The 12,938-nt window shown below is 53.9% G+C and overlaps 1 protein-coding gene across 1 annotated transcript in view; it reads right to left on the reverse strand.

Annotated features, from left to right (window-relative positions):
* Positions 1-6,483: 6,483 nt before the first annotated feature.
* ARHGAP30 (Rho GTPase activating protein 30) overlaps positions 6,484-12,938 on the reverse strand; it is a 47,796-nt gene continuing 41,341 nt past the window's right edge. Inside the window, exons 11-12 of the mRNA XM_026659778.1 lie at positions 9,617-9,843; positions 6,484-8,729 (exon numbers count right to left, since the gene is read on the reverse strand). Of these exons, the coding sequence (XP_026515563.1) occupies positions 6,651-8,729; positions 9,617-9,843 (2,306 nt within the window). The 3' untranslated portion in view covers positions 6,484-6,650. The remainder of the gene's footprint in view (positions 8,730-9,616; positions 9,844-12,938) is intronic.

Below are 12,938 nucleotides of genomic sequence, written 5' to 3' on the forward strand. Positions count from 1 at the left end.
CCCAGCCAGAGCCCTCACCCATCCACACCCCAACCCCTTGCCCCAGTCCTGATCCCCTTCCTGCCCTCCGAACCCCTCAGTCCCATCCCTGAGCATTCTCCTGCACCCCAAACCCCTCATCCCTAGCGCCCCCCAGAACCCGCACTCCAGCCGGAGCCCCCCTGTGCCTTAACCCCCTGACCCAGCGCTGATCACCCTCCCACTTTCCAAACACCTCAGCCCTAGCCTGGAGCTCCCTCCTGCACCCCAAATCCCTCATCTCCAGCCACACCCCAGGGCCTGCACCCCCAACTGGAGCCCTCACCCCCCCACACCCCAACCTCCTGCCCCAGCCCGGAACCGCCTCCTGCACCCTAAACCCCTCCTTTCTGGCCCCACCCCAGACCCCACACAACCAGCCCAAAGCCTGTACCCCCTCCCACACCCCAACCCCCTGCCTCAACCTGGAGCCCCCTCCCATACTCCGAACCCCTCGGCTCCACCTCCCAGCCCGGAACCCCCTCTTGTACCCCAAACCCCTCATCCCTTGCTTCACCCCAGAGCCCGCACTCCCAGCCGGAGCCCTCACACCCTCCTGCACCCCAACCCCCTGAGCCAGCCTGGTGAAAATGAGCGAGTGACGGTGGGGCGAGCGAGCAACAGGGGGTGGGGGTGGAGTGAGTGGGGCATGGGGCCTTGGAGAAGGGGTGGGGCCTCGGAGGAGGGGTAGGGCAGGGTGCGGGGCAAGGGTGTTCGGTTTTGTGTGAGTAGAAAGTTGGCAACCCTAGTCTCTTTGAACGTGCCCAGCAAATCAAATCTTTCTTTTCATGAGGCAGCGGTTCTCAAACTTTGGGTCGGGACCGTCACCAGGGCTGGCGTTAGACTTGCTGGGGCCCGGGCGGGACTGAAGCCGGCACCCAAACCCCAATGCCCGGGGCTGAAGCTGGATTCCCGAGCCGCACCGCCCGGTGCAGTGGGGCTCAGGTTACAGGCCCCCTCGCCCAGGGCGGTGGCACTCAGGGGGGCTCAGGTGTCGGTCCCCACTCCTGGGGTCGTGTAGTAATTTTTGTTGTCAGAAGGGGGTCGCGGTGCATTGAAGTTTGAGAACCTTAGTTCCAGTCACCTCTGATGCTTCGTGATGTCATTGGTTACACAGTCTACCCAGGTGTTTTCAGAATTCTTCTGTAATACCATAATTTGAAGGATTGTAATTACTTTATTATCCATTATCTGAATGTCCATGTTTCACAGCTGTAATTTAGCACAGACCAAATGTAAGTTATTAAGAGCCGGAATTTAGTCTTCAGATTTAAGTCTCTTCTCAACAGATGCTCATTCTTCCAGAATGTCTCTTTCCCTCTTACTATTCTGGTGCTGACTTCAATATCCTCATCCAGACTATGGGATATTGAACAAAAATACCCTTATATTGGATTTTATTTTAACCCTAATTAGGGTGTTTTTTTTTTACTTCCTCTGATGTATGGATTTTTGTACTCCCTGATCGTTTTAACACTCCTTGCCCATAGTAAAAGTTTGTTTTTTACTCCCTGCAACATATAGGGGAGGAGGGTTACGAATCCCTGACAGGGGTAATTGTTTATTTCTCTGTGGATGTAGGGCATTTTTCACTCCCTCTATATATGGGGTTTTATTTACTCCTTGTCTATGTTGGGGGGTTTTACCCTCTGCCTGTAAAGTGTTGTTAGTTTTTTTTTTATATATATCCTCTACTAAAAGGATTTGCTTACTTCCCCTTTATATAGGCAGTTGCCTAGTGGCTAGAGAACTGGACTAGGACTCAGGAGACCTGGGTTCAATTTCTGCCTCTGATCTGCTGGGTGACCATGCCTCCCTGTGCCTCAGTTTTCCCATCTGTAAAATGGGGATAATGTTACTGACCTTGGCATAGGGGCTGGCTCCTGAGCGGGTGAGGCACCCAGCTTATCTGTGACAAACTCCACTAAGGGGAATGAGCCAACCCAGATCTACCTGTGGTGAGTTAATAGCCTCACTAGCTGGGCAGGCAGTTCATTAGATAAGAAGCTGTTGGGCTTATGAGGACTCAAGGAGGAATTTAGCCCCAGAGCAGAGAAAGGTCCAGAGGACAGAGACTATTCAGGGGAGCTGGTTTGGAAGTGACTATCAGTGGTGTCTCACCTCGCTGGAGAATAGAGGTTTAGGGAGAGAAGAACGGACTTTCAGGCAAGGGACCAGAGCAGCCCAGGAGAATAAACTGGGCGTGGGACCTCCTGGGGGAGCTACCGGGATTTGGCTCAACAAGAAGAGGCTGGGACCTGGCCGAACACCCAGCAGAGGCTCAAGTTCAAGGCAGGGAATCCAGCCTGAGAGTGCTGTGGGGCTAGAGGGGTGAAACATAAGACTGATTGTCCCAGGGTGGGGATCTGGTGGAGCAGCTGCATGAAGCTTTCAGTTATGCCTTTGTGTTGTGCTTTTTCATTAAATAAGTGAGTCCCTCTGAAGAGGACACTCCTTAATAGTGGAAACCCTGCTTGGACTTGTTTATGCCCCAGGTGAAGGGAAATTGAGGCAGGAGCTCACCTGTAGCACCGTGCCTGACCACAGGGGGCGTGCTGGGGGACCACCCCCACCGCCCTGGGACAATCAGGCTTATGTTTCACCCCTCTAGCCCCATAATAGACCTCATTAGGTTTGGCCTCAGACCAAAAAATAAATCAAAACAAAACCAAAAAACTGCTTGGCTTGAACCAAAACTGAATATTTTTATTTTTTCTCACCAAAGCAAAACAAATCGTTGGTTTGGTTGGTTCGACCTGAAATAATTATTGTCGGTATTTGGTGTTTCAGGTCATTTCAGGTTGTTTTCACCCCTTTTGTTGTTTTCGTTTTAGGAAATAAATCAGGTAAATGAAACCCTGCCTCGAAACAAACAGTTGAACTGGTGCCTTTCCATATGAACGGTTTCCACTTGTTTGATTTTTGTTTTCCTTTTGTCGAACCTCTTTGCCCTGAATTCATTCATAGGTTTGGTGCCCTGAAAAAATGCATTTTTCAGCAAATTTACTATCCCCCCCCCCCCCCCCACACACACAATATTCGTCCTGCTCTAATAAGGACCCCCTCCTAAAATCCAGACCCAAGTACCGAGGTAGGGTCTGATTCTCATTTATACTAATGCCCTTTTACTCCACTGTGCCAGGGCCTTAAAGCGGGTGTATGTTACACTGCAGCAGGGGTAGACACTGCTGCTCGTTGGTGGCTCCGTTCCTGTTTCTAGGCTGAATGCTCTTCACCTCATGGGAGGTTCTGCAGGGGTGCATTTTGTCTCCCCTCCTGTTCGGTAGGAATGTGGGGCCGTGGGGAGGGCTAGGAAGGAGGCATGGGCTGCAGTGCCTTCAGGTTGCTCACAATGCTCAATATCTGATCCAGCCAGTGCTATTAGCGGTCTAGCCCAGGGTCTCAGGGAGATGAGAGCGAGCTGGCTGAAGCTCAATCTGGATCAGACTGAGGTGATGCAGGTAGGACAGGGAAAGCAACTAGATGGGAAGGCAAGGCTAGTATCTCCCGCTCTGACTGGGGCCATGTGCCCACCACCTGGGACCTGGGGTTCGCAATCTGGGGGTCGTAGTGGATCTCCAGCCGCAGCACGATGATCTGATAGCAGCAAGACCCAGGAATGTTTTTCCCCTCTTCACCTGACCAGGAGATTGCAGCCGTTTCTTCCAGGTGCGGGGGCCACGCAGCGTAATCCATGTTTTGGCCAGCTCGAGCCTGCGTTGCTGCAGTGTGCTCTCCACGGGGCCCATCTGGAGAGTCAAGCAAGTGCAGAATGCGGCATCCAGCTCCCTAAGCAGTGCCGCTTGGGGGCAGCAAGTCACTGGTGCGATGTGATCTGCATCTAGACTGAATCCGAGCTGCTGAGTTTCGTCGATAAAGCCTCAATGGGGCTGGGACTTTGCTGGCAGAGAGACCATCCTGCCGCAGCTGCGATCAGGGGAGACTGGACAGCCTTTCCCCCTGGCCTGAAATAGCCCAGGTCTATTGACCTTCAGGGCCTACTGCAGGACACATCTGTTTACAGCAGCTGCTACAGAGCGGGGTTGGAGAGACATCAGGCGAGGGCAGCGGGGGATCTCATTTTCATAGAATATCAGGGTTGGAAGGGACCTCAGGAGGTCATCTAGTCCAACCCCCTGCTCAAAGCAGGACCAATCCCCAGATAGATTTTTGCCCCAGATCCCTAAATGGCCCCTCAAGGATTGAACTCACAACCCTGGGGTTTAGCAGGCCAATGCTCAAACCACCGAGCTATCCCTCAATTTTCTCAATTATAGCAGGGGTGACTAGAGCCTTAGACAGGGCTTCTTTTAAATTTTTTTGTCTAAACCTAATCATCTTTCCCCTTCGCCTTAAGACTCCTGTGCACTGCCAGAGGAGGGGGAACAGGTCTGGGTGGAAGGAAATGAGAATCGGGCCCATCATTTTTAAAACCTCACTCCTGCCCCACAGTCCTCACCTATTCCACCCCGGGGCTTCACATAGTTCTGCTGCTGTTGAACCTTCAGTGAGCCTAGCTCCTGTCCAACCAGCTCAGCAGAAACACCTACTGCCCGGCCTGCGCCATTCCTTGCTACTCTAGTCTGGCTATCCCATGAGCACCTCAGCCCAATGAGACCAAGCATTGGCCCTGATCCTGCAACGGCTCCAGGTGGGCAGGCCCCTGTGCCCATGCAGAGCCCCATTAAGTCAACAGGGCTCAGCACAGGGAGCTGGGCATGTGGAGCTCCTTGCAGGATCGGGGCCTGAGTGGTTTTGGTGAGGCGAGCCAATGGGGATGAAGGCCCCAGCCCTTACTGGGTTGGGCATGGAGAGTGCACCCCCCCCCCCCAATACACACATACACACACACACACATTTTCAAATCAGACAGGATTTGAACCCAGCTCTTTGCCTGTAGAAGGCCTAGCTGGCGGTGCCACTGGCCTCGCCTTTTGAACTCATTTCATTTGCACACCCTTTAAAGTGACATGAGCCCTTTGTGCATTGTATCGGCAAGGCACGACATGGCCCGTTCGGCCCAGTTCACCCCAAGCACCCGCGGTGCCCTACTCTGGTGTGGTGTCTCTGGATTGCCCATTCAGGAGGACTCAGCAGCACAGGGCCAGAGGATCTCGTTTTAAAAGCCACCACCACAACTGCGCGGATTTCTTCCAAACTATATTTATTATTTCATGATAAGGTAGAGTAGCTACGAGTCACTGTCAAACCCAACCCAGCTGCCATCTCAGATTAACAAGGAGTTGGAGAACCCAAAGAGACCAATGAAATAAGACTACTAATGGAGCAACGTGGAGAGAAAAGTGAGTGGAAATCCAAGGACTCGGCTGCCGCTTTCATAAATGACAGGCAGCAGGAGGATGGATGTTAGAAGTGGACATGGACTGTACGTCCCACCTAGCCCAGCAACCAGCTGATGCAGGCTCATTTCCTACAGTAGATTTTCTAGGGCTTTAGGCAGTGTCCCTGCATAGAAACCTGCCATCTGCCCAGAGAAAAGGGACAGGCTGGGCTGCAGAGGTGCAAGATCTCCTACATATGTGCTAACCGTGCCCTGGAGGGAGCATCAGAGAGGAGTCCAGCCACCGATGGCTGGTTCATTCTTTGGCCTCGCTGTTGAGCCTGGCGACCACAAATAAGGAGGCCGAGCAGTGCCAGTGATTTCTCTGAAATTACAAGGAGCTGACTATAGACAGCTGATGGTCCTACATTCTTTCAGGAACAACCCTCAGCTGCTGCCGTTAAGTTGTAACCCGCCTGGGCAGGCTGAAGTTTAGCAATGAAAGGTTCTGTGACCTACCGGGCCGGTCCCTGCCGCTAAGGGTTGCAGACTAACAGGAGGCAGAGGAAAGCCCTGGGGCTGAATTCAGGAGAGAGGAAACTTCCTTGACCTGTTTATTTCCTAAAAGCAAAAAAGAGGAGATGACTGCAAAGGGGTGGGGGAGCTGGGAGCAAGACTGCTGAGGTTTCAGCCCAGTGCTGTCTCTGGAGAGACCCTCCGCTGCTCTTGTTTTAAAAATCATGACCCCCGTGTCTCCAGGGCTGGTGTTCCCTCGCCCGGGGATGGAGATAGGAACTGGTGACCTCACTCAAAGGTGCTGCTAGCCCTCTGCAGCTCCCAGTGACCAGTGGGTTTTGTGAGTTCTCAGCACCTTGGAGAATCCAGCCTCGAATGATTGACAGGAGCACCAGCCCCATGGCTTTCCCCACCCACCTAATGCCAAGCTGGGCCAGGTTCAGCCCTGGTGGAAGTGGATCTCACTGGCTGGAGCAGCCCTTGTTCTCGTCTGCGCTGAAGATGAACATCACTATTCTGGAGGAGACGCGGAGGGAATGGCTGGCTCAACGATCGTGTCTGAGCAGCGTTAGCTCTGGCTGAGGCTGGGCTCATGTGGCCCATCGCAGTTCGGAGGGGTTGCTCCTGGAAAGCAGACCTCTCCCCTGAACCACACAATGTTTCTTCCCGCTGCACAACCCAACCCTCCCAGCCCCGATCGTCTGGTGCCAGCCACCCGCAGCAGGGCTGGACTCGGAGCAGCGGGTGCAGGATGGTGCATTAAGGCAGTAACCCACGTTGGCTGAGATTTGGCAGCCCACCAGTCAATGAGCATGGAACTGTCCCCACCGCTCCCTCACAACTCCGACCCTCCGCAGTCCCTGATTTCAAAAGCCAGCGACCGCCGCTGCTGCGGGAGAGGCCCCACTGCCTCTTCCGTGTCTGACGAGCGCTGGCCAAGCCTGGGCATGCTCAGCCTGTTCCTTGCCGTGGGCTCCTGGGCGAAGGGCAGTGGCTCCTGGCCAGGCGCCAGGCGCGGTTCGCAGGCCATGTCGGGCAGGGGCGGGTGCTTGCCCAGAGCCAGGGCGTCTGGAGACAGTAGCGCGCTGGTGCAGCTCAGCGGCCTCAGGGAGCGCTGGCCTACAGGCTTTAGGGCAGGCCTGGGGAACGGCGGGGGCTTCTCCCCCTTGGGAACGCCGTGCATCTCCCGGCCGTCCCCCGCGCAGTAGGTCTGCATCCTCCGAACCGGGGCCTGGGCCAAGTGCCTCTGCTTGGCCAGGGCCACCGCCGTGTCGAAAGACATGCTGCCGCCGTTACGCCAGCTGGCTCGCTTCTGCTTCTGGAGGGAGGTCTCGGCGGGCTCACGGCTCTCTGTGCTGCTGGGGCACTTCTCCACAGGGCTGGGCGGGGGAAGCTCCTCGTTCGACTCTGTGCCCTCTGCCACGCGGCAGCACGCACCCAGGCTGACAGGGTGCGACTGCCTCTGGAGAGAGGCCCCCTTCCCCAGGCTGGTCTCCCCACCGCCGGAGCTCTTCTCCGAAGCAGAGAGCTTGGGCCACGTGGATGCTTCACCCAGGTGCATCTTCATCTTCACGGTAGGAGGCATCCTGGCAAACTGAGGCTTGGGGGGCACTATGGGGACGGATTTCACCTGCTGGACTCGGACGGTGCTGGAAGTGACTCTCATGGGGGCGCTCCCGTCGGGGCGCACCCCGGCCGGTGTGTCAGGCTCGGGGAGAGCGGGAAGGTCTGCGGGCTTCAGTGGCCCAGATTCCAGGGGAAGGCTTGTGGGGCCACTCCTCAGCAACGGGGAAGCGTCAGACCAGGACGCAAGATCCGAGCTAGTCTCAAGCAAGGGAGCAGCCTCAGGGTCGCTCTCGTACCCAGGGGCAGTGGGGGCTTCATGGCCTGTCCCTAGCAAGGAGATGGAGGCCTGGGGACCACTCTGATCCAGGGGGACAGTGGTGGTCTCGAGGCCTGTCTCTAGAAAGGGGGCAGTGGATATGGGGCCACTCTCACATATGGGGACAGTGGGGGGCTCGGACCCTGATCCCAGTGAGAGGACAGCTGCGGTCTTCATTGCAAGAGGCTGAGGTGGGCCCTTTCCACTCTCCGGCTGTTTGGTCTCTGGCGTGGGAAGAGCCGAGCCCCCTTGGCCCTCCTGCGCTCTCACTTCCTCTGGGGCACGTCCGTCGGCCTCCTGGCCTGGAACACATGGAGCCAGCTCTGCCTCCCTTAGCCTTGGGGCCTGCACTTGCTCATCTTCGGCATGGCTGGCTTGGGCTCCGTGGCCTTCGCTCTCCGGAGCCCATGTGCCCTGGTGGTCCCGCACTGGCGCTACATCAGTGGTGGGCTTAGTTCTGGGTGGGCCAGGGCCTGCTTCAAGACCATCTGCCCCTGTTACCTTTATGTCTTCTTCTTGCTGGACGGCTGGGCTGGACTCCACAGCCTCTCCCTCAGCCCTGTCCCCTTCGAGCCCCTCTGGCTGGTGAAGGGGGCCGTGGGGATCTTCGGCGGCTTCCTTGCTCCGACATGGCGTGGCTAGTTCTGGAGCATGAGGGCTGTCTGGCAGAGGCACCTTGGTGCTGCTGCCTTCTTTGGACAAAGAGGAGCCATTGGTGTCGCTAGCTAACGGCCCTTCCTCAGCAGGTCTTGGGGGCTGGTTGCTCAGCATCTCTTGAGCCATTTCGCCACCCAGCGCCCCATCTGGGAGAGGCACATCCCACCCGTGCTCCGCACCGAGCGGTCGCAGCTTCTCTAGGTCAGGAGCTAAGGGGCTGAGGTCATCGTAGGCGCTCAGGAACACGTCCTCGGAGTCCGTCTCCTTGGAGAGCTCCTCGGTGTCGGAGCAGCTGGTGGCCATGTAGTACTGCTCCTCATTCATGCACTCCTCGATGGAGAGGTACTCCGGGGGCGGCTCCACCGAGAACTCCTGCTAGGGATTGAAAGCACGCAGAAGGGTCACTACGCAGGCTGGTCACACCACGACCGCAGGCGCCGTCACTGGCACAAGTGTGGCCTTGATTTGGCTGATGGAGGTTTTAACAGCCTCCAGTTTCCCTGGGGGGTGGGCACGGCTGGCACGGGGTTCTCAGCCGGGGCCCCTCCGCTCTGCATTCACTTCCCCACCGGGCCTGTCGTAGCCAGAATTTGCCTCTCTGGTTTCCCAGGAGTGGGAAGAGGTGGCTGGGGGGCATGGGTGAGGGGCATTGCCCCCTCTTCAGGGCAGGGGTCTTGCCTCCTTCCCTAGCACCCTTTGGGTGCTACAGAGACGGCATGTAGTAATGAGGGGACAGCGTTCCTACAGGGGGGCTCAGACAATGGACCGATTTGTACCAGGTATGGAACCTGTAATTAATGTGCCTACAGGAAGTGGTAGCTGCATAATACAATCTATCAGCTGGAGTGTCTGCCTGTCCATCTATCTAATCTATCCATCCTCCTACTCACCCCTCTGTCTGTCTGTCCATCCCCATACACAGTCGTTTAGCTGTCCATCCATCCATGCCTTCCTTCCTCTCCAACACATCCCTCTATTTATCCATCCCCAGCCTCATCCCTCTAGCTATCCATCCAGCCATGCCTCTCTCCTCCCTTCCTCCCCATACATCTGTCTGTCTGCCCCTCCTCACACCCACCCCTGTCTGTCTGTCAGTCCTCAGACACACCCCTCTAGCTTTCTGTCTGTCCACCCCCATGCACACCCCTCTGTCTAGCCATCCCTTTCGCTCTTCCTACAACTCCTAGCTCACTGCTTCAGTTTCTAATACACGGCTGGTGCTAAAGGCCAGGATCTAGATTTCAGCACCACCGGGAACTTACATTCATGAACCTGCTCTCCATGTCGTCATCCATTCCTTGGAAGCCATCCAGCATGTCCCCAGCAAAATCGGAGGTGGTCTCTTCCAGCAAGCTCTTCTCTGGCTGGTCGCCTTCCGTGCCACAGTCCTGCCAGGTGTCCTGGTTGTCGAGAAATGAGAAGGAGTCCTGCACCTCCATGGACAGCCTGTTCTCCTCCGAGTCCAGAGCACTCGCCGGCTTTGTATCTGCTTCAAGAATTAAACACAGAAGATGGATTCAGCAAGGGGCCCCCGCAGCCCTTCTAGCTGAAGAGGGTGACGCGGGACTGTCGTTCTTCACAGGTCCAGACTCCAGCCCTGGGCTCAGGAGAAGACTAGGTCTCCCTGCCCCAAGACTGTTCGATAGCAGCCAGGGAATCAGCCACCACAGCCAGTTACCATGGCAAGAGTGGTACAGAAGTTACTGTGAACTATGCCTATTTGATGTGGCTTTCTGTCCCCCTCTAGCAGGGGCTAGGCCAGTTTAAGATTGATGAGCCTACTGCAGCCTTGGCTAAGTCTCTTAGTTCAGGCAATGGGCGCTCGCGCGTGATGAGCTTAGACATCCCAGGTTCGATCCCCACTCCCTTTCTGTTGCCTAAGCAGCTCACCGGGTGCAGATGAAGGCAGAGAATCCGCCCCAGCTTTGTCCACTCCAGGCTTAGCCCCAAAGGGATGGGGCTCCCACCACTTCCCCTCGGAGACTGTTCCACTGGCCAACAGACCTTCAGTGGTGGGTAAATTCTCTCTTGGTGTAACTGGGTGAATAAATGCTACTGCAGTCCATGGAGCTGCACCCCTTTACACCAGCAGAGAAGTTTAGCCTAAATTCCCCTTTTCTTAACTTCATCACGTTCACAGGTTAGCCCAGAATAATTTGTCTCCGTGGCCGCCGCACCCTCCGGATGCTTGGGGAGTGTCGCCTTATCTCCAGGGCTCTGTATGCTCTAGAACAAGCTAGCTGGAAATTCAGCGGCAAGGTCCCTGGATTTGAGGGGTGCTCCTGTGCAGCAGGTCTCTGGCGCCTGTAGCAGCTTCATTTAAATATCCAAAATTTGAGGGTTTTTTAATGAAATATGTAAAGGGGGAAGGGAAGTTTGTAGATATTAAGGCCTGAATGGACCATTAGATCATCAAGTCTGAGCTGTAGAATTTGACCCCCTTCCTCCTGTGTTGAGCCCAGTAACTTGTGTTTGGCTAAAGGATGTCTCCCAGAAGGCACCTGCTCCAGATCCGAAGACATCTCGAGCTGGAGAATCCATCACTCCCCTTGGGTGCTTGTTCCGGTGGTTACCCACCTTCACTGTTAGAAATTTGCTTTATTTCTAACTGGAACGTGCCTGGCTTTAACTTCGAGCCACTAGGTCTTGTTCTGGCTTTGGTTGGGGGTGGGGAGCAGGAGACCATTGGGACCTTCAACAGAATTGGGGGCATTGGCTCTTTTGGGGGGCACACACTTGGCCTGAGAAATCCAGTTCAATGGGGGCCCAGGGCATCAAGAGCTCTGTGCTGGAAGGAAGCTGCCCAAGGGAGGGAAGGAAGGAAGGAGACACCCAGGAGAAGTGACTAGGACCAGCTCCATTGCCTTGAAGTTCTGCTCAGCTTCTCCTGTGCCTGATTCTGGGTCTGCACAGTTAGAAAATTGTTCCTACTGATCCAACTGAAACTCCCTTGCTGCAATCTAAGATGATTCTTTCTTGTCCTCCCCCTTTGGTGAATGTAAGAATGGCCCAACTGGGTCAGACCAATGGTCCATCTAGCCCAATATCCTGTCTTCCGACAGTGGCTGGTGCCAGATGCTTCACCGGGAATGAACAGAATAGGGCAATCATTGAGTGATCCATCCCCTGTCACCCAATCCCAGCTTCTGGCAGTCAGAGGTTTAGGGACACCCAGAACATGGGTTGCTTCCCTGACCATCTTGGCTAACAGCCATTGATGGACCTATCCTCCAGGAACTTATCTACTTAGTTTTGGCACCCAGTTATATTTTTGCCCGTCACTACATCCCCTGGCAACGATTTCCACAGATTGACTGCGGTGTGTGAAGAATTACTTCCTTTTGTTTGTTTTAAACCTGCAGCCTATTAATTTCATTGGCTGACCTCCGGTTCTTGTGTTATGTGAAGGAGTAAATCCTTATTCACTTTCTCCAGTCACGATTTTATAGACGTCTATCATACCCCCATTAGTCATCTCTTTTCCAAGATGAACAGTCCCGGTCTTTTAAATCTCTCCTCATACGGAAGCTGCTCCAGACCCCTAATCACTTTTGTTGCTCTTTTCTGTACTTTTCCCAATTCAAACACATCTTTTTTTGAGCTGGGGCAACCAGAACTGCACGCATAGTCAAGGTTGGGGCGTACCATGGATTTATATAATGGTGGTGTGATATTTTCTGTCTTATTATCTATCCCTTTCCTAATAGTTCCTAACATTTTGTTAGTGTTTTTGACTGCTGCTGTACATTATAACCTATTACTTAAATCACCCTCTGTACTACATGATGGAGGGTAGCTAATGCAACACCTATTTTTTAAAAAGGCTCCAGAGACTATCCCGGCAATTCCAGGCCGGTAAACCTAACTTCAGTACGTGGCAAATTGGTTGACACTACAGTAAAGAACAGAATTATCAGACATATAGATGAACACAATATATTGGGGAAGAGTCAACATGGCTTTAGTAAAGGGAAATCGTGCCTCATCGGTCTATCAGAATTCTCTGAGTATATCAAGAAGCATGTGGACAAGGGAGATCCAGTGGATATAGTGTACTTGGACTTTCAGAAAGCCTTTGCCAATGTCCATCACCAAAGGCTCTTAAGCAAAGTAAGCTGTCATGGGATAAGAGGGAAGGTCCTCTCATGGATCAGTAACTGGATAAAAGATAGGAAACAAAGGGTAGGAAGAAACGATCAGTTTTCACAATGGAGAGAGGTAAATAGTAGGGTCCCCCAGGGGTCTGTACTGGGACCAGTACTTTCAACATATTCATAAATGATCTGGAAAAAGTGAACAGAGATGGCAAAGTTTTCAGATGATACAACATTACTCAAGAGAGTTAAGTCCAAAGCTGACTGAAGAGTTATAAAGGGATCGCACAAAACTGGGTGAGTGGGCAACAAAATGACAGATGAAATTCAATGTCAATTAATGCAAAATAATGCACACTGGAAAAAAATGGTCTCAACTACACATACGAAATGATGGGGTCTAAATTAGCTGTTACCACTCAAGAAAGAGATCTTGGAGTCATTGTGGATAGTCCTCTGAAAACATCATCCGCTCAATGCTCTGGGTGTC

This window comes from Terrapene carolina, unplaced genomic scaffold (genome assembly GCF_002925995.2).
Source record: "Terrapene carolina triunguis isolate 2854851 unplaced genomic scaffold, T_m_triunguis-2.0 Scaffold675, whole genome shotgun sequence".
NCBI lineage: Eukaryota > Metazoa > Chordata > Testudines > Emydidae > Terrapene > Terrapene triunguis.